Consider the following 23,043-nt stretch of genomic DNA (forward strand, 5'->3'; position numbering starts at 1 on the left):
TAAGAGATAAAAAACTTGATGGTATTATTGTTCAATATGGATATTGTTGGTAGGATCAGGCTACTATGGGTCATTGACTTCCTATAGTGAAATGTATAGCATCAAGCAATTGTTTAAAGGCAGAGTTTGTCGGTTAAAATACAATATTGATAACATGTATAAAGAGATAATTATTGATTGAAAAGCAGCAATTGGGCAAAATACTAATTGTATAAATAAACCAGCTGTTTTGGACTACAAATCATAAACTTTTAATGCTTTATTTATTTATTTTTAAATAATAATAATTTAATAATTTATTTCGGAACTTTACTTTTGTAACAGTGGCACACTTCACATATGTTGTTCTTATTTTTTATTGCACAGGTACATTAACAAATTATAAGAATGATAAAATAATAAAATGATAAAAATTAGACAATGACGAGAAGCATCAAAAGTGAACCGATTCTTAAACTAAACACTAAAGCTTTATATTTTATGTAAATAAACTATTTAAATACTACTTTATTATAGGTAGATTTTTAGACTGTACATAAAGGGTAGAAATTAATATTATTTTTTAAAGATGTACTCTCCCCAAACATGAAAAATGATAGACTCTGAATAGGTTATTTTGTAGTTTTAATAAAGTTAATAAAAAAAATGTTTTCAATTATAAAATGACAAAATTATGGTTATATTCAACCAAAAATCCATTGGCTGGTAGCCAATTTGAAAATTTGTTGCTTTAAATTACATTTTTTTCGGGTAATTTAAATATTTTTTCTCTGATCTAACTTTTGTTCAAAGTGGATAATTATTATGTGACATTAGAATAGCATTATTCAACAAAAAATAAATTGTCAATAATTATTTTTTCAGGGGGAGAATACATCTTTAAGAGGACCAGAAAGACATAAATTGTTGGTATATCTAATTTTAGTTCTGTGTACCTGCATTTCTTAATAACGTTTATGCAATCAATTCTCTGCCATTAGCATATACCAATTGCATCAGCAAATACCGGTTCAGTCTGGCTTTCAAGTTTTAATTTCTTATGACATATGGTGTTTGAACTCATCTAACAGCAGCGGTAGATATAAATAACTATCTGGGAACAACCTTTGAAAACAACTTGACATTTCATGATTCATTCATTTCTGAACACATTTTATCTAGGCCTACGTATTCTTAAAGTTTCACTGTTAAATTAACACATATTTTGTCACAAAAAGTGGAGTTGTGGCTTGGTGATTATGATGCTTGGCTACCATTCCAAGGGTCCTGGGTTCGAGTCCTGTCATATGTCAGGATTTTTTCTAAGGACAAAATTACAACTCCACTCCCAAAGACTTGTAATAAGACTTTGTTTATGTAGAGCATCTTGTGTATATGTTTGTCTTGTGAACCTCTGAGGGTCCCTAATGATCGATGATGAATGATTGCGATACACAAAATATTCATGTTGAACAGCTAAATGATAAATGGCTCTCATCCGTTTATCCACGTCTACAAGGGCTGAGATAGACCAGTACACAGACCAGTACGTACACCAGGGTAACACCCTACTCTTCCGAAAGAAAAAACAACAGTAACAAACAACAGTATTAATTTAAAACTGGGCTGCCATGGGCAATGCCTCACCAGCAAAATGTATGAACTAATATATATATATAGTTTAACTTTAGTTTGATGTAATTATAAAATAATGGAACTGCTGAAGAAAAATCAGAAATTAGCGGAAAAAATGTTTTTAATGTAGTTAATAAATTGGCAATAAATTTGATTAATGTTGTAATTTCCTGGAAATGGGTTCAATAATAATAATTTGTTATATGTTATATTCTTGGCTTTAGCTCTATAACTTGGCATCAAAGTAAGTTCACTTAAACTGTTTTATTATATAGTATTAATAGTTCAACAGTACAGCTTTTGCCAACAGTACAGAAGGAAATGTAGTTTTTTATCACAATGATTTGAGGCGGAAAATTAAATTTGTGCCAGAAATCCTAACTTCCAAACTTCAATACCATATTATACAAATTTCAATGTACTTTTGACTGTTTCCCTCCACTACAATAACAAAAGTAATACAATACAGTAATTTATATAAATTTAGAAATAACATGGCAGGCATAAAATCTAAACATATGAATTATTAATTAATAATTTCCCAGATTTATATGAATTATTATATTAATTTTGTTCATAAGATTAATCCATTGCTGTATGTTGAATTGTTATGAGGGGAAGACTCTTCCTGGGTGGGGCACCAAGTGAACCTTCAAGGGAGCTGTTTTTTATATTCAATTCTTTTAAATCCCCAAGTCTACTACTGGCCTGTTACAACATTGAGTATTGGTAATCATTATCTTGAGTAGATCATAATCTATAATTATGATACATTTTGAGTCAATGAGTAAAAAGATGTTTGATATTAAATACGGACCTCTTTCCATGTGGTGTAGTTTCAATATTGTTGAGAAATGCGACCACTCTTGAATTATTATTTCATCATGAGCCTTCTGCATTGTAATAATGCATCTTTTGTTTCTGCACCCTTTCTCTTAAATGACCCATATCCTTTTTGGTTCTGCACCCTTTCTCTTAAATAACCCATATCCCTTTTTTCTTCAATTATGAATTACTTCCCATTGTTTAAATAACTAGAAAAGAGAGTTAATGCGAATTTCCTATAAAGTACTTCTATATACAATGGATGATTCTATTTTGGGTACAATGAACTTAATAATACAGTTGAACTAACATTTTAATTTTATTCATTTTAAAACTTTAATTCATTATAAGTACCATTATTGTTGATTATTTGCTGTGTTTTTTTTATGTAAAGTTAGTCTGGGCCTAAAAATGATAAAACCTTTATTTTTTGCATTATATTTGCCAAAATGTTTGATTGGGATCTTTAATCTGCCTATGCCAGTTTTCTTGCTACAAGAATTCAAATTAAGTTTTGCGATGAAGCACTTTATTAATAAATTTACTTTGGCATATTAATCAGTACATACACATTTCTACAGACAAAGAATGAAAAACACCAGTGCAAGAAACAAACATAAACCGGCTGTCTAAAATGGCAAAGCATCAGAAATCCTCTGCAAGAAGACACAGTCTGCAGTCATTCCAAATAATCACGTTCATTTCATTCTCGTCTAAAGCCTGCCACCCCGTCTAGGTAAGTCTGGTTTGCGTCCAGTTGAACGCCGTCCAATCTGGGTTAGTTTCAAGTCTTTCCAAGAAATTCTTTATTATTTGTATCAGGAATCGATAGCATTTGGTTTATCTTTTCACTAGCTTAGTATAATATACAACCATTTTATGGCGTTTGACAGATTCAAGGCCGACTTCCTGTGATCGTGATGTTTTCTTTCTCTCACTAAACATATGTGATGAGCAACATTGTAATGTGCAACATTTTTTTTCCATTTGACATAGATAATTTTTCAAAAACATCTTGAAATTGAAAAAAAAAAAAATTATGAAGCGTATCTGAAATGTTTCATAGACATGAATGTAAAAGATAATAAGTTTATAAATCACTTTCACACTTGCCCTGGTGTTGTTGTTTATCTTGCAGTATCGTATGATTTATACCACAAACATGGTCCTTACATGCAAAAGACGTGAACTCATGACCTGTCTGGGTTCCCTATTAATTCGCATTAAGAATCTCCACATTGAGACAGACCTGGGAGTTTGAACTGGTTAGTAGTTCACAGTTGATTATCATTGTAATTTTCAATATAGCAAAATAAATTATACTGTATGATGATGTTATAAACACACTATGAAGGTTAAAAAATCAGGGAAGATTTCCGATTCAAAATCACACACAACATGTATGTTGGGAGTTTGAACTGGTTAGTAGTTCACAGTTGATTATCATTGTAATTTTCAAAATAGCAAAATAAATTATACTGTATGATGATGTTATAAACACACTATGAAAAAATCAGGGAAGATTTCCGATTCAAAATCACACACAACATGTATGTACCACAAAATCATTAACATCTACTGGGTTTCCTTTACTCAATGGTCCCTCAAACCAGGTTACCTATCATTTTCCATATCTTCCATGATATACAGTATGACCCAGCGTTCATGCAATCAAGGGTTATATAATCCTCCCCACTAATCAGTTATGTACCCAGAACCCATGAGAGAACTATTATTCATCCATGATCCAAAATATTTTAAATAATTAATATTATTAAGATTCAGACAGAGTGAACTCATTAATTAACCACAACTTTTTTGTATCATATGCTGCTTTTAAGCTACATTTAAATAATTTGTTTTAGATCAGTTTTATCGCTACCCTGGGAAATATCTAGGTATGCATCTATAAGCATTGTTCATTTCATCAAAGTGCCAACCTATAACACAGTAGGCTTTAGGTGTAAACTCTCACTTCCTTTGTCTCCAAACGCATGCTATAATTACTGCTGCTATGAAACCTTGTGATAAAAGGTTATGAAGATTAATGCATGGCACACAAAAAAACTGGTTTAAAATTTCATATTTATGCATGGATCTTTATTAGTATGAATATGTACATTTAGTACCATTCTCCATGCAGCAATGAGCAAAATATGATTAACCAGCAATGTTTAGTTTAGAGTGGAGTTGTGGCTTGGTGGTTATGATGCTTGGCTACCAGTACCCTTCCAAGGGTACTGGGTTCAAATCCTGTCACATGTCGGGATTTTTTCTAATGACAAAATTACAACTCCACTCTCACAGACTTGTAATAAGACTTTGTTTATGTAGAGCATCATGTGTATTATGTTGTATGTTTGTATTATGAACCTCTGAGGGTCCCTAATGATCAGCAATTGCTGGATGGATCACCCTCATTAAATATGGTAAAAAAAAAATGTTAATGATTAGTAAAGTGTAAATATCTGGCCAGTTCCCCATACCCTATCCCATGGTGTTTTTGATGCTCCGTGTGTATTGATGTGTACAATAGCAAACATTTGTATGGCCATACTGCGTTGAAACACCGGTTCTCGTCACAACACCAAAGTTAAGCCATGTTAGAGGACCGTCTGGGAATCGCGTCGGGTGCTGTATATACCGTAGTGTTTTTTTTTCCATTTTGTAAGTTTTTTTATATGGATGAGAGCATGGTAACGGTAATAAAAATATAGAATGTTATTCCTTATGACCATTTAGACACAACATGGAGCGACGGGCAGTTTCTACTCAGGATAGATACAGAATCTATGTGGGACAAGCTACGCGGTTTTCCGCTTACCGTTACCGCTCATCTGTGTAAATTGGCCTTTAAAACCAGAATACATATTTACATTTAAATTTTAATTTATTACAGCGTCCTATCTCCCAAATAATACAGTTACATACACTTCTGTCACTTCTGAGAAATTCAGACTTAAGAGAGTTTGTGTTCGTTAAATCCCAATGAGCATGATCATATATACCAATTACCAGTCAAATCACAACAGATATGAATAGAAAAACAATAAAAGTATTAAAACCAATTTTTTTATTTAAACAAGTTTAATTCCATTTATTTATGCTATATCATGGACAAAGTAAAAATCAAGGGCCTAGGTACTGTACAATAAAGAAGATATCACTTTTTAAAACCAAAGTTACAACACTGTTGGTGACATATTTCAACCAGCAAGTTGATAAACTGTAAATCTTTCAACATTATAATGAATTGGTTTATTACAAGCCAATAACCTGATCATATGCATACTTAACATTAATCATTTTAACGCATGTTTAGCATGAGTCACAATACATCTTAAGTGATATAGGAAGGACATATGAACATTTCAAAAGATAAAACTAGCCTGATTTAATTATCATTCATGCTTAACGGCATCATCACGTTTAAGGATGTGAATAACCGTATCTTCTTCGACTAAGTACAAATAGACAACATCTTACCAAATGTCCAGGAAGCACAACACAAGAAGACAGCTTATAAAAACACTTAAAACTAAACAGAATATTCTAGGTCTAGTAATCAACAAAGCACCTAAGACACTATATACAAGGACAGAACAAACAAGGTAGACTAGGTAAGCATGTATTGTGCCTGCAACAGCATTAACCCAATAGCACACACACAATACAATTATTCAGGCAATTTTCAGACTAGCTGTACAGTTGTAGCACTAGCAGTAACAACAAAAATGGATGGAGCAGGGTAGATTAAAATCTTTTGTATACTTCATAATACATAACGTACAATACTAGAACTTAGAATGTGGTGTAGAATCTGATAATACAAGACAAGTAACACATCATGACTAACGGCTTCTACTTCTTGAATGAGATCTGTTGGGGGGAAAATAGACAATATTGTTAGGTAGTATTCCGCCAGTGTATTCTTTAAACCTCTGGTTGATTAGTTCAACGCAGCAGAACTCCACCTTTGGGACACTTTTCCATAAAATCAAGAGAAATACTAGACTCCAGAAAAACAAGCAACTCTCCCAAAACCAGACTTTTCTTGAGGTTCAAAAGGTCCCAAATTCATTTTTACCATTAAATACATTCCGACTTTACGTAAAACCAGACATTTTAAGCCAGCCCAAGAGTGTCCGGTATTGGGAGAGTTGATTGTATGTTTTAACACTCAGTTAACTCCTATTCAGGGGACACTTTGTTTGGGTCCTGAAGACGTCCTCTTAATAAAAGTTGTTCTTTCACTCTTACTATTTACCAAATGTATACATTACTGAATACTGAATACTGAAATGCTTTATTTGTCCATCATAAAATAACAACAGAAATTCTTCTTGAAGATTGGTAAAATAATAAATAGATATACAATATAATATATTATGTACACACACATAATTGCACAAAAAAATATTGAAAAAAAGTTATGAAACACGGTGTAAAAATGACAAGGTATTAAAATTGAATAGGATTCAGGAGATTAAAATAGTTTGAAACAGCTTTAAAAGGATAATCCTACCTGCTGTATGATCGCCTTTGACTGCTTTTTGGAGCTGGTGACCTTGAGCGTGACCTAGAACGTGAATATGATTTACGATGTCGTCGTCTACTACCTCTGCAAACAAAAACAAATTATAAATAAGTGATCATTGAATATAAATTTGATCTTTGACCTACAAGGTGACGGACAATAATCTTTCATTTAAACATTGTATGTACAAACATACCTGCTACGACTTCTTGATCTTCGCCTAAAACAAAAAATAAACATGTTTAAGATTTTGAAAAGAAATATACAGTAGAAGGCAGGGGCATTAAAAATGTTACATTTGGCCGCTAAACTAAAAAACAAATTCATGACTGGCAGACAAAAAAACCTTCTTCCATACAGACGCTCTTTTATTTATATTGTGTGTATTTAGAGATATTATAAAGAGTTATTACTTTTTCAGACTTTCAATATTGTGCAACAACTTGTATATACCAAGAAACACAAATTAATCATTTATTACCGATCAGGGGAGTATGAACGACGGCGTCTTCCTCTAAAAGGTGGTGTTCGATCTCTTGACCGCATTTGTCCTGGAGCTAAAACAAAATCAAATTATTAGTTATGTATACAGCCGCAATATTAATAATTAAAATTTGTAATTTACATAAAAAACAGAACATACAGTATTCAAATGCAACAGGTGGACACATGCATTCATTTAAAGCTATCTGCAGCTTGGGGACTACCTGGATTGCAGATGCGATAGTTGGTATCATTGTACTGTAAAGCAAAGAAACTTACCCACGGTAATTTAATTTTTTCTAAAAAGTTTTTAAAATCAGAATAAAATTGTGTGTATTATAGTACTAGTCAATTAAATATTTAATTTGTTACGTACATTTTCTGTCACCTTCAGCAAATTGAACTTCAAGTTCTCGTCCAAAGAATCGTGATCGGTCCAGTGCACTCAAAGCGTCCTCTGCATCACGAATGTCTTCAAATGTAAGCTTGTTAAGGTTTTTTAGATTTCAACAAAATATATACATTTTTATAATAAAAATTCCCAAGATGTAATGTTTAAATATAGGACACCAAAATAGAGAATGAGGCGTATTTGACTAGTCTAATTTGAGTAGATTTTAAATACAGTGTTGGTTTTTAAAAAAAAAAACCATTAGTTGTTAAAAGTAGCTCTACTCAAAATAGACTAATCTTACGTTTCATGCTTTGTGAACCACTTAAAAGTAATGAATAAATAAAATTGCAAAGAATTGAAATTATAAATGTGAATGATATGGTTTTATTTGATTGTTACTTTATCATCTACAGAAACAATGGTGATGAACGGTGAAAATATTAATTGTCATATTACTACTATCTACTAAAAATAAATAAAATGTGCAATTAAGATTTCAAAGAAAGCGATTAATCATGCGAAGAAAATCCCAACCACCATGTGTGTAGCCAGCAAGGATATTCTTTTAACTTTAATTTGTTCTTTCCACAATAGCCTACCTCACACTTGTTCATTTTATACTGTACTTGATCTTTAATTGGTACTGTGGTACTCGGTCTTTAATCGGTACTGTGTGGTACTCGGTCTTTAATCGGTACTGTGGTACTCGGTCTTTAATTGGTAGTGTAATACTTGGTCTTTTATTGGTACTCGGTCTTTAATCGGTACTGTGGTACTCGGTCTTTAATTGGTACTGTGGTACTCGGTCTTTAATTGGTACTGTGGTACTCGGTCTTTAATTGGTACTGTAATACTTGGTCTTTTATTGGTAATTGTGGTACTCGGTCTTTAATTGGTACTTGGTCTTTAATCGGTACCTGGTCCTTTATTGACCCTTTACTTGATTCTTTTCTTTAATTTTTAGTCACCATACTTTTTTTTGGTTCCAGAGCTTGTACTTAGCTGTGGCTTGATATTAACTTTTAACATGACTTTAAACTTGTACTTGACTTGTACATCTCTCCTCTCTTTTCATACAGATATTCTTTTTGCAAGCCAAATTAAAAATTTGAGTTAACATCCAATAAAAATAATTTGTTACAGTATTACTGGTACTGTACTGTAGATTATTTTCTACCTATCATTTTAATCATGATATAATAATAGTAATTAAAAAATAATTTTCAAGTTTGTTTTTGTTTGTTTTGACAAAGAATATCTGTACTGAATCTGACGCTTGTGGAATCCTTGATCTTTGCTTGACTTGGATTCTACATTTACAAAAGACAAGAACCATATAGAATCGTTAAGAGACTAGTCTATAATAAAATCCTATATGCTCCAAGGTTAATATTCAGTTTGCTTTCAAAACATACAAAAAAAGTGAACTCTCTTGACTGGTATTCCAAATAATATACCGGTATTATCAATAACCTACAATACAAGGCTTCAGCAGATGCGACGGTAATTATGCTAGGCAAAGATACCCACTTCTTCCACCCACCCTAATAAAGGTTATTTTATACTTCAACCCAGCCTGATTTTAACACAGCACTGCACCCATCCGAAAAACCTGGACCTGAATGTTTCGGTGCATTATTTATTTCAATCAATCCTCCCTTAGCTTTTTGACACACTCTTCTTTATTAGGAACATCTCTGCTACAGTAAAACAAAAAATGAATATAATTTGGGCTATACTGTATTATAAGTACCACACAAACTTTTTTGATGTCATGGAGATTACATAATTAATCCCAAGGACCTAAAGTATTCCTCACATTATCGTACATGAATTTAATTAGCCACTGCGTTGAAAAAAGCCCAGTAGGGTTAAGGAAACCCAAAATGAAACCCCATCTCTTCAACAACAATAATAGTATTTTTTCATACACAATCAAATGTACTGTATTGGTCTCAATAATAAACAGACTACTGTAGGATAACAATGTTCTGTAAGTAACATGATCTCAAGCCTGACAGTGAAACAACTGGTGTCACACCGTGGTTGGGATGAGAAGTTGCCGTGTCAAGGTGAGAAGGATATTGGACGTATGCAAATCCACGTGGCTGACGAGTGTGATAATCCAAGGGAATGTAGACATCGCTTATTGGTCCGTAACGACCAAATAACTTGCGTAGTTCCTCAGGCCTGAACAGAAATAAAATACAAATAATAAAGAAACTGAAGACCTATGTAGGCCTAGGGTTCTCGTGAAAAAAATGTTTTACAGTAGTCATCTTCTTGTAATCGCTGTAGTAGGCCTAGATAGATTGAAAGAATTGTTGTTAAATGTTGGAATTGATATAGGCCTATCCTAATGTTATTTAACATGGATTTCATAATAATTTCACAATTTTAATGCAAGACACCTTCGATCGATGACAAATAATGCTGTGTAGGGAAGTGTAACCAACAGAAATAAAATAGAGTTTCAAGGAATTTCAATCAAAAAGTTGTATGAAAACAAAAAAATGACTGGAAAATGTTCTTAAAATATTTGCCTACATTACTGAATGAAAATTATAAAAATTTGTTGGCGGTCCAACCGGTCATGAGCCAATCAAAGATGTCTTCCGTTTCGTGAAAAAGCGTATTATTATTAAACATAAACATTAAATAGGCCTAGGCCTTCTAGGCTAAAAAATGTATTTAAATTAAAAAAGTTAAAAACTTTCTACTCAACTGTTACATTTTGACATTGTTTGTTTAGAAATTGAATTGCGTACATTTGCATAGCTCGGCCATAGGCCCATACCCATCTAGGCTAGTAGGCCTAGTGGCGTATTTTTTTACATGGGCATGTTTAGGCTAGTTACGCCGCCTAGTATAGGCTAGTACTTTAGATAGGTCTAGGCCTAGGCCCAGCTTAGTTAGTTAGCTAGGAGGCGTTCACAGTATGTACAGTCATGGATGGCACGAGGCGTAGAGTAGTAGGCCTAGGCCTAGCCTACAATCCATATTACATATTGATTTTCAAATTTATATATAAATGATCTCTACAAAATAGTACCTTGATCCATCTGGAACATTTCGCACAAACAACGACGAATTAGGCGGGCGGCTACCGTATCTACTGGACATTTTTCTAGACATGTAAAAAACCGTCGTGTATTTCAAAAATGGCGACAAAACTGATAAATGCACACGCGCGAGTCGCAGTAGTAGTATATAGTCGAGCGAGAGTCGAGCGGGGAGAGAGAAAAGCGGGATTTTTCGATAGAGCGCAAGGAATTATGGTACTGTTTACGTCATTCATAGGACTTCTCTCCTGCTGCTGCACGTGTTCAGTTTTTTATATTTTCAGATGTTTTTATTATTTTATGAAATTTATGATAATTGATAACTATCTAGGCCTATATACATTTTTCCATATACATAATCGTTTTTCGTGTATTGTTCAGGAGGATTTGTAATCGAGGGGAGGTGTTTATTTTTGTTTTGGTGTATTGTGGCCGGTATTGTATAAAATAATATGAAAAATATATACAATTAATATCTAGAAGTGATAAAATACAGATATGTAGATCATGGCATTCAATGAATTCTAGTAGAATAGAAATGCAATATTGTGTATATTCTTATTTATTCGAGGAAATAAATTCAAAATGATGTTCTATTGGGGGTGGAAGGTGGAGTTTATTCAAAGCTCGGCGTTTATTCGAATAAATACGGTAAATAGTTATTACAGATAATTAAAATAATAAATGACGAGTTTTTTGCAAAAGCTGTTTTTACTTTTACCGTTTGATTTTCTTTTTGCTTATTTTATATATCCATTGAGATGCGCCATATGTCACTCATACATATCCCACGTCAATATTTGTTTTGCGAATAACAATTAAATCGAATGGTATTTTTTTTTTATGTGGAATTTTTAAAAAGAGATCATTGCGTATTATTAATTATCAAATACAACCCGTCAGGTATATATATACACTAATTATAATATTAGTAATTTATTTATTATATAAGTATATATTGATTATTAATATTAAACTACTATACTGGTTATAAATTAAATTCATGCACAATAGTTTTATTATTTCTATCAAGCCTTAATTGTAGTTTGCTAAATACAACAATAAACATATTTATTATTTTACCGTATAGGCTAAACTGCGGCACAGCTTTTTAAAACAACAATGAAAATAGAGTACACGTCACAGTTCAGTGCAAGTCAATTGCCTGTACAATTATTGTTATTTAGCTGACCTGGGAAAATCATTTGCATATACCGGGAGGTCGATGATCGACTGTTTCTGTTTGTGTTGTTAATATGGAATGAAACAATAGACAATATTTTTTATACTGATACGGCTAAAAAACAGATTTTTATTTCTTCCAAAAACTAACAAACAAAAGGTGAAGTAACTTATATTATAAATATAACAACAATATTAAAAACAGCAGTGGCCTTGATTGTTTGAAATTATAAAGACGACAGCGCGAGGTGCATTCCGTCGATGTCTTGAAAATATGTTTAAAAAAAATGAATGAAACGTAGAATTTATTTAGACGGCACTGTTTATATACCATGATATACAACAACATGATCATTATTTTGCTATTAATTATTGTCCGTATAACGTGTTGTTGGACAGTGGTTTTATAACAGTTCCCTTGTTTCTAAAAATAGTAACAACCATACAGCCGAACAAAGATAGTTGGTCTTTAAATCTGAGAGTCATACTACGTTTCTGATTGGCTATTGGGAAAAAAATTAGCATGTTAGTATGCATCAACAGAAATCGTATGATCAACTCGGCATGGACGAGTGCATTTTTAGGTTCTTAAATCTTAACCATTTTCCCTCAAATTAATAGTAGGACACATATAAATATAACACAATATAAACTTGTTTTATTCATTTCAAACTTTAAACTCTTTTTTACATTTTTTGGACATCAGCCTTCTTTTCAACTTGCTACTTTAAAAAAGGAAAGGTTCCGCTCTATATTTTACCCTTTGGTAAAGTAGTTTCACCCAAGTGTAGGGAAGCCTTTTTTGAGGTTTGAAATTTCACAAGCATTGGCCTTCTGATGTATGTATGAGCGCATCAGGCTGACCGTGATCATGGTTGTCAATCAGCTGTTTGTAGCCGGTTTTCTTGTAATTTGTGTTACCCTTCCTAAATCTTCACAGGTATGTTTCGTGATTTAATATATTACTACGTTAGTCGTCATAATGTATGTACTATTGTGCTATTCTGGGTGTTTTTGCAAGATTATTTCGAGGTCCCTATCCAAAAAACAGCTGTCATTACCATACAATGGGTCCTCCTTTTGCATATTCATCATCATCTTATCAGCCATGTTTCTAGGAGAGAAACAATGTTTTGATTTTGTTTGTTGTGAATGCAATACTCTCTACCTAGGCCTACACCCATGTACTGTGACTCGTGCTTAACCAAGTCTTCCCATCATTGAAATAATATTAAGAAATACCATTTTAATTTATAATACAGCCGTAACCTACTATACTAAGGCCTAGCTAGGCCTAGGCCTCTCATTTTAATTTAATTAGGGCCTGGCCTCTAATCTAGGCAGGCTAGAGCAGACTAGCCTAGTGGTGTAGTTGTAGCCTACGGTAGGTAGTTGTATATGTATACCATACTAGTAGGGGAGGCCTAATCCTAATCTAGGCTTCGTAAGCATATACCTATACATACTGGTGGGGCGCTTATTCAAAATGATGTTCTTCTATATTATATGGGGTGCGTTTATGCGAGGGAGGCGTTTATTGAAAGCGAGGCCTTTATTCAAATAAATCATTATTTTTATCAATCAGGCAGATGGCTGATGTACTTTGAATGGCGTAGCTATATTTTTAAGGCCTAATCTAGGGAGGGTGCCTAGTATGTAATACTACTATCTATGCCTACAACTACTAACTAGGCCTAGGCTAGTAGTACTACTTATACTACCACTAGCCAAGTTGCAAAATAAGACCTAAACTAAGCTAGCTTCCAAACTAGGCTAGGTAATCTAACATAAATTTATATTCCAAAGATAACCTAAAAGGGTACAGTGCTTCTTGAGCATTGTAAACCGTTGCTATTGTTCTACTGTACCCCTCTATCTAGGGTAGTTTTTGTTCAATCAAACTAAACAAGATTGTGTCCTTGTCTTTGAATGTTTGTACAAGATATAAGAAACAGTATTTCGTAAGTTTCTATGAAAATATTAAATTAAATTGATCAAATGAATGATGTATAATAATTTTGTAATTTTTATGCAGTTTTTTAAAATATGGTGTTTATTTTACTGTGATTAGGTAATATTTCTATGTGCAACATTTTTCTAGATTATTTGATCAAAAGACTGGGAGGAAATTTTACATTTGTCAATTATGTGATTCACAAAGTATTTTTTTATTAACTGCTAGTGTTGTTTTTATCTCCAATTTGTAAGAAAGTGCTTGCAACAGTGTACCTCAATTCCATCAAAATTGTCAAAAGTTGTTTTTCCTTTTACTGCTCTTTAACCAGTATCCATGACTCAACCAAATTTAGGAACCTCGTTTTTCAGATCATTTTTGACTACAGTATAGTCAATTCCTTCCGATCTCATTGAGTTTTGCACAAATTGAAGCTGTTCAATAACCTATCAAGGTCAACATCTTTGCTGATCATTTTTTAAAACTTTACTTATATAGCCTATTTAAAAGTACAGTAAATGGTTTACCACTAGGTCAGTATAAATTTAGCCAAACCTATTTAGTATAGCTTGTTTTTGTATAAAGTTTAATGAAAAGGTTTTTGTAATCTTCATCTGACCTTGGACCCAGTGAAGACAAAAATAGGAAATAGACTTCTGTAATACAAAGTTTGAGGTCAGGTCAAAGCAACTTGTTTGTTTATGCAAGTGCATGAACTTATTGTCAGAAAAATTACAATGCTTTTCTTGACCTAAAAAAGATTAGCTTTACTACTGATTATCATGTTTAGACTTGTTTACTGCACCAGATACAAGCTAGCAAGTTTAATATTCCATCATACAGTAGTGGCCAAATCTGGCATAATTATGCTGTCTGGCATAATTTTGACCCATCTGGCATCTAGCATTTATGCTTAGCCAAGGCATAATTTTATAAAATCTGGCATAATTTGGAAAACGCAATTCTACAGCATTTCTAAACCATTGTTTTTGTGCTATTTTGGCCGTAATTGTGTCTGGCATACTCTGGCATAATTTTGTGCTGCCACCTAGCATAATTTCATTTCAATCGCTGGCCACACTGTATTCCATGCATCTTCATATTCTACCCATAGCATGGGTCATTATAATCATCAAATCTGACAATTACTTCTGTCATGGTTTGACCTATTTAGCATCCATCATGATCATCCAATGCTAAGAAATCTAGCCTAATTTGACAATTTTTGTTTGCAATTTTCAACTGCAATTTGACAACAAAATGTAGATGTCTCATATTGTCGATAAAAAACCAACTAAAACAACAATATGTTGTTTATAGTTTGATCATATTTGATATTTGTCTTCTCCTCTCCTCCACCCACTTGTTTTGGTTTCAACTGCATTATGTTCAGTAAAATGAAGGTACAATATTAATACATACATTTTTTAGCATAATTTTTCTTAAAACCATTGGCCACACTGATTCCACCAATTCTAGGAAAGTAATGCCAGATACAACTATTCAACAGGCATGTCGGTATACTCCATGAAACCATATCTTGAGAAAAGTTTAGATTCAAAATGCAATTGCTGTTACAATTTTTTAGAAATTTTATATTTTACAAATATTCTTTGTATTTCATGTATAATTTTGGTGAACAATTTATTAGTAAAAGAAATGAAGGCTGTTATCACATGTTGTGATGTTGTACACTAAACCATGGAGGAAAAAATAAATTTATTTTTTCCTCCATGACTAAACAACCTTTTGAAATGTAGGTTTGTGAAGTGCGAGATTAATATTGGTTATGGAGTAAAGAATAACTTTTATAAACACAAATTGTTGTAAAAATACTATGTATGAAAAATACTATGATTTCTTGGCACTACCCTACAATGGTCTGTCTGTAATTCTAAATCAACTAGGGATATTAAAAATTATTACACATTTCCCCAGTTTATAAATTATTGGTTATATGCCAAAATTGTCATGCCTTACCAAATTCCATAAGTGAATTAGAGGACAAGTTTTGTTGTGATTCTATAAGTCTGTTACTACAATGTTCTGTACTTTTGTTTTTGTTTTTTAAAAGTATTCCAACTCGTAATTTTATTTTAAACTTTTTGTCTATTTTTAGCTTTATGATGACAGCTTGTTACTAGGTAGATTCCATAATTCTGCTCAGTGGGCGAATCAGTGAAGCCTACTTGGGCTGTAAATTTTCATAATCATTCCTTGGTCATAGTGTATTTAGACAAGCAATTCCATCTGTATAAACCGGTTCACCAATGAGAGCTTCGATAGCTAGTGCTTGACAGTTTTAAAATCGCTCAACTGTGACTATTTAGAATTTTCAAAAGGCTGTTCACTGGACAAAACCAGCTGGTACCAGATATGAAATGAAGGGAATACCCGTTTGTTTGTTTCACCGACTAGCAGTGTATTACACAATAGCAAGTCAACTCCGGTAGTTCAAAATATAGCTAAGTTAGTATTTTTTTGCCTGCAAATTATGATTTTATGTTTGGAATTTGACCAAGATATTTCATTATAAATGATGTCAACTCCTTCTATGTCTGTGCTTACTGAGAAAGACATCCCTAAGGTAACGTGTTATTCTTTCCACTTTTTTCTAGTTGGACTTTAAATCTAGTTTCATCATTCAGCCACTCCTTTATAGTTTTTGTTTGGTGTTTGAATAAAAATTGATTTTCACAGTTTCACCAATTATTTAAATTGCTGATGAATTTGTTTTATCAATATTTGTGTAGGGGTTTTGTCTTGTTGGTTCCTCCTACTTTTATTTCCATCGTATATTTTAGTTGGAACCATTACTGTAGGCCTACCCAATATATAAAATTATACTGTATCCTTTTGTTGTACCTTTCATATTTTTTAAATACAATATAATTGTTTGTTTCGAGAATTGTTCTGCTTTGAAATGTATTGGACTGTGATTATTGTTTAATGACGAGTCTAGTTTCATAATGTATTTTTTGTTCAAATATTTATTTTAGAAAAAAATATTAATCCTATGTATTAAATTGTTTAGTGTACAATTTTTGAAATTATTTAAACTATGAAACTATAAATATTGTAATAAATTGTTATTAATGTATTAAGTTAAATACCAAAACATTTGTTTGTATTGTATTATCAACAATAGTGAACTAACGATGAGTCACAATGTTTTTTCATTGGGACATGAGCAATACAACTTTTTTTAGAAAATTGGTTTTTTGTTTGCGAGTTAGTATAACGCAATGTATTGGCAACAAGTTTGTTCTTTTGTCAATACTGGTAATGTATGTGGTTATCTGCTAAACAGTATCTTTCAGCATCAGTTGTTCAAGATAGTCAACAAAGGCAATTGTATGTTAATTAAGGTTAACTTGTATTTGACCTTTGTGAATAAAGCCGAACAAAGTTCTGTTTTGCTGGTTGATTCTACTACATTTTATTTATTGAACGTAATTAGTTAATATATTTTTGTTTGATTTCAGGGAAGGGAGTTTTGTCGTACAGGTGGCTATTGGTGTGATACAGGTCATTGCTGTGGGAATGGAGAATGTTGTACTTATTATTATGAACTTTGGTGTAAGTATATTTATTTTTACAGCCTCTATGTTCTAACAATATTACAAGATCCAATGTGAAAGTGTGTTTCTTAAGGAAAACAGATTTATATATGGATTGATTGAATTGAAAAAATCTCTGCTAACTACTCATTTTATCAGTGTGTCGTGGTAAAAAAAGAACTGCTCAAAACAGGAGTTTTTAACTGATAATTTGAGACCAACATTAACCAGTTTTTGAGCCCATCTCTGTTGATGAAAAAAAAAGATTGTTGGAAAGTAATTTATTCGGTTATTTCTTAGCAGCAGCAGCAGCAAAATTCCCATATATATATACGATGACGTAGCTGACATGTTTCAGCAACCTTGCCCTTTTAAAGACATAATGTTCAGACTTGAAAATACAAATTAAAATTTTGTTAAAAGGTGTGGCTTGCAGGTATAATCTGCAAGAAAATAAACTGTTTGAATATAAATAACTAAATATACTTGAATAGTTACTGTAGGTAATTTCCAACTAACGGGTGATTAGCTCTCCTACTAAAGCGCAATATTGGTGATACATTATTTCTTATATTTATCAATAATTAATATTTTCATTACTTTAAATGTGTTGCCCTATTAATTGGAATTTATTTTTGGTTGTGTTTAAACTGAAATGAAATAATCAATTGTTTTTTAAAATTGAAGACAATCAATTAATACAACTTATTGATTATTGTGGCTCAGTTTTCTGTAACTGCAATAAAACAAATAAAAATGATTAACCATTGGTGGTGGTAGTTGTATATGGAAATAAACATTGAATTGAAGCATTCATGGCTGTCGTGATACTTGGGAGTACTCAAATGTGCTTCTTTTTTTTTTTTCGTAGAAACAACCAGTTATAAATTCTAACCTGAACTTTAACTTGCATTGACATTAACAAGTCTGTCGAGTCACTATCTGCCTTTAACAGGCCTCATCCAATATAAAATTGATTAGCTACTACAATATTCACATGCTGTTTAGAAGCATGGTTGCTAATATAACTTGACCAAGATTAAATCCTTGGTGTGATAATGTTTACAAGTTTATTGGATTGAACTTTATTCTTATATTGCAAATTAATTTGTCTATACATTTTAGAATCACTTCCTTAGAATAAGGTCACAATAAGTGCACTGTAGGTTACCAGTTCAATATATGACCTTGGATATATGAGTCTATGCTATGAGGAAATCCATCATTTACATTACGCAATACTCATTTTCAACGTGTGCTAGAGTATTGATTGAATTTAAGAACACAGAGATCTTAAGATCTGGAATCAAATTATGTGGTATTAAATTTAATTTTCACAAACAGAAAACTTCTATTTAGCTGTTTTTGAAATATAAATTTTAGTTTTATCGGAAAGACAAAAACCGGTCAGCAATTTATAATTGAAAGAAAAAAAAAGAAAGGTTGCGCTATCCAATATATATGAAGAAAAAATTCAGTATCTATAAAGATATTATGTTTATTCTGACTATGATTATGAGTTGCCATTAAATATTTTAAAATTAAATTTCTACTTGTATTTTATTTTGACAGGGTTCTGGCTAGTATGGTTTGCTTTGGTATTTCTCATTGGATTCTGTGTATGGCAGAGGAAGCGTTTCCGTCGTCATAACCACGAGTACCTCCCGCCACCAAGATGCGGTTCCATCTCAGACTTCTTCCGTAACAGAGGATGGCCATTTGGTGACATTCAACCAAGTAAGAAACAGTTCAGTCGTCTATTTCGTGCCTAGCTTACCTGGATAAACCGACAATAGCCTTTCTTCTCGAAGAGCGAGATATAGTTGAGGCAACAATACCTTGGGAGAAATGTGCATCTGGCACACAGTTTGTTGAAATAAGATTCATCTAATTCTTGTATAATGAATTTTAAATGACTTAAATTCCTGATTTTGCTCATTTTAAAGTCACCTTATAAATGTGTAACCAAACCATTTAGTTTTGTTGTGCAAGATATTATAAAACAGCTTGTATGTGGTGAACTTGCTTATTCTCTCTGTTACTTAATTTTACGAAAGTTCTCCTCTCACAGCATTAGGCAACTTTAATAGTGTTTATATATTTTTCATTTCAGTTCCTCCATGCAAATTACCAGCTTATTCTGAAATCGGTGAGACAATCACATATGGAACGCCACCACCGCCATATACTTATTATTACATTTTACCTGTGAGTTCTCTTACTACACCAACCAGTCCACAATGTTCTAGTTCTCAACAGTACACCCAAGCGCAACCTCAAAATCAACTTACTCCCGATAATAATACAACACAAGTTGCAATCGAACCTGGGTAAGAATATGACTTATTTATTTCTTTAATATATTATCATTTATATTAATTCATAATTTAGTAGTTGTTTTTTTTACAAATTAAACTAGAAGTAATTGTTCTACCAAATTTATGACGTGACCTGTACCATTGGTTGATTTAACACGCAATGACCCATTAGTGGATTATTAAAAGGTGTATCTTAGCGTCCAATCATTGCAGCCTTATCCTGGACAATTAGCTCTCTGTACTGAATGTGCTAGTAGCTTGATTGATGCTCTTTTTAAAATCTAATATTTAAATTAATGTTACTAACATTAGTTAAACATATTTAGAAGATACAGTATAACCACTTTGGACAAGAAGAGAAATATATACTTCTAACACTACAACCACAAATATAGATGTTCTAACTGTATGTTCTTGAATTTAATGTTTGATTGTTTATTAACTGTTTTTATTTCTGACAGGTTGAATGCAAGTGAAGATCCACCTCATTATTCACAGCTGTCATTAATTGATGCAGTATCCACTTCAGTATCAACTCCAGTATCAACTCCTACAGTATTTCCACGCATTTCCAGCAGTGCGTCAATCGGCTCATCGTCTCTACCTGTATCAAGTGAAATATCTTTATCATCAAATGAAACATTGTCTTCGTCAACTTGTTCTTTACCGTCGGTGGAGAGTCCATTGGGACACACTTTTCCAAGAACAAACGTATCAAGATTATTAGCTAGCCCGCAACGAACCACAATGGTGAGGATGAACGGCAATCCAGGAAGCTACGAGACGGTGCTTACTGCAGCAGCCACCTAGCACAGATTATCCACAAGGGAGTTATATAGTAAAAGAATGTGAACGTAACGTATGGAAATAAATGGCTGCCTATTTTATTGCGATGCCAAGTGTTGTTGAGAGGAATTACCAAGTTTATTATTACAAACTTTGATACGTTATATTTAAGTACCATTACATGGTCTAAAAAAAGGAAAAAAACCTTGTTATGTTAAAAAGTGCAAATTTTTTGTTACCATAAATTAAATATTTGCTAAAAGTTTAAACTTTGTAGGTAAGATGGTGAAAATGTTCACGATAAGCAGAATATATGTTTGTTTAAATATTTAGTGACACACATTTCTTTTGAAGACACTGCACTTATATATTTTTTTGGAAATGGATGGTCTATAGCAGCATTAGCGACAATTGAAGGTTTAATTATTAAAGGACCACATTTTTTCGAAACTAGATGTCGTCGAGGGTATAACTTTTTCTGACATAGTCTTTCTTAACAGTATTACGTTGTCTTCAATGTGTGTGATCTTTTTATTTTTACTTCAGGGTTTTATTTTGCAGAGTTACTTGCTGCTTTTATATTAGTATAGCAGGCACATGGTGATTGTTAAGGCACTGTAAAGCAAATTTACTGTTAAATGAATGGATAATGTCGAGTAGCTGGCTACATATCAAAGATATGGAATGAATAATGTTTTAATTTTTATAGTTCATCCATATAAACATTTTGTATGATGATGAAGTTGTGAAATATTATGGTGCCACTTTAGCAGAAAATACTCTATATGGTGCGTCATAGAGCATAGACTACACTCTATGGGTACAACAAGTATTGGTAGTCTGAAATTTAAAATATGAAAGTGTTTTCAATCAACTAGATGCTGCATATTATCATTTTTGTTTTAAAATGGAAAAAATGTAATGCTTTTAAATTGATTTTGGTGGACCAGTTTTTGAAGTGCCTCTACATTACATTCAATATTACAGCAATGTTTTTTTGTTTCTCTTTACTATGATTAGTAGTTTTATGTACACTTTTGTACTGCTTTATATGAAACTAAAGTTGTTTCTTTAAAAAAAACTGTTCAACTTCTTTGTATCAATCATTTACACCTATCATATTATCTTTACAATCAACCGATTTTAAACAGAGTAATTACCAAAAAATAAATTATGTTTGCTGTTCAACGTAATAAATCTTCATATATGACTTGCGCATGTGTTTACAGGGTATTCTGATTGATACAAAGAATATTATTAAAACAATTTCTTTTGTAATTTTGTACTTAAATTAATGGTAAATATTTGTGTTCATTATTCATCTAGTACAGTAGTATACACTTGATTTATATATAGTTCATATTTAGCTGCTAAAATTATAAACTCCAAAAAAAAATGAAAGTCGAATTGGTACTGTAAATTTCTACTTTGTACTACTCTCACTCCGACTACAGCAGTTCCTAATAGCAAGATACCTGTAGTAATAGTTCTTTAATGTGACTAAACTAATTATTTCCTATGTTTAAAGTTTATTAAAAATGCACCAAGTGTTTATCGGAGTGAGCTTTAAAACTATAATGAAAGCCTGTTCTAAGGCAAATACCTACTTTCAGGTAGTACAGTATACTCTTTTGATAAGTATATGGACTGTGTATGCACCAAATGTCTCTAAAAAGGGCAAGCCAGTAAAGTGGTCAGAAAATAATATTTTACGAATAAAACCCATGATGTGGGTGAAATAAATTGATTTGAGTGATTCTATTCCTTTGTATTCATATTTTTAACCTGAAAATATGTGGTATATTCTTAAACTCTGTCTACACCATCAAACTAGTTTGACAAAAAGAGTGTGGTGTGTTCATATATGTTAGTCATAATATGTTAGTTAGTGCTGTGACATCATCATGCCCATATATGTGCAAATCACATTATTTTGTTCACATAAATTTTGATAGTGTAGACAGAGCTTTATGATTGATGGAGTTGCAGATTTTGTGATTGAAGATTCCATGATTTGAATGAGGATGCAATTTTTGTTTCATAATTTTGCAGATTGCATTGACCTATTTGACATTTATCATCAAATAAATTATAGCTATGTCTGTATGTATCAAGAATATAACATTCACAATAGAGAAAGTGCAAGTAATCGATCACCTTTCAGATAAAAGGGTCAAAATAGAAACATCTAATTTAAACATGAGAACACCTTGAATTTGTATATTTTTCTTGATATTCAATTTTGCAAACGTGTTATTCAGCTCAGAGTTCCGCCCAATGATTAATGCTGACCTGGATAATGGGGCGGCGTGCTTCCACCACACTCAA

The 23,043-nt window shown here is 32.3% G+C and overlaps 2 protein-coding genes across 3 annotated transcripts; one reads left to right on the forward strand and one right to left on the reverse strand.

Moving 5' to 3' along the window:
* Window positions 1-5,507: 5,507 nt before the first annotated feature.
* On the reverse strand, window positions 5,508-11,054 carry LOC144837785 (serine/arginine-rich splicing factor 12-like). Its single transcript, XM_078693037.1, has 7 exons — window positions 10,906-11,054; window positions 9,944-10,043; window positions 7,836-7,944; window positions 7,458-7,533; window positions 7,173-7,196; window positions 6,965-7,060; window positions 5,508-6,318 (listed from the first exon to the last, which is right to left on the reverse strand). Exons 1-7 carry the CDS (start codon window positions 10,986-10,988, stop codon window positions 6,291-6,293), a joined length of 516 nt encoding a protein of 171 aa, XP_078549163.1. The 5' UTR covers window positions 10,989-11,054; the 3' UTR covers window positions 5,508-6,290.
* Window positions 11,055-12,910: 1,856 nt separating this feature from the next.
* Window positions 12,911-22,462, forward strand: LOC144837790 (uncharacterized). Of its 2 annotated transcripts, none has more exons than XM_078693044.1 (5): window positions 12,911-13,037; window positions 17,537-17,630; window positions 19,184-19,348; window positions 19,725-19,941; window positions 20,391-22,462. In XM_078693044.1, exons 1-5 carry the CDS (start codon window positions 12,939-12,941, stop codon window positions 20,737-20,739), a joined length of 924 nt encoding a protein of 307 aa, XP_078549170.1. In that variant the 5' UTR covers window positions 12,911-12,938; the 3' UTR covers window positions 20,740-22,462. The 2 variants fall into 2 exon arrangements, with proteins under 2 accessions (XP_078549170.1, XP_078549172.1); XM_078693046.1 differs by lacking the exon at window positions 12,911-13,037 and adding an exon at window positions 16,456-16,638.
* Window positions 22,463-23,043: the final 581 nt, after the last annotated feature.

This window comes from Antedon bifida, chromosome 3 (genome assembly GCF_963402885.1).
Source record: "Antedon bifida chromosome 3, ecAntBifi1.1, whole genome shotgun sequence".
Taxonomy (NCBI): Eukaryota; Metazoa; Echinodermata; class Crinoidea; order Comatulida; family Antedonidae; genus Antedon; species Antedon bifida.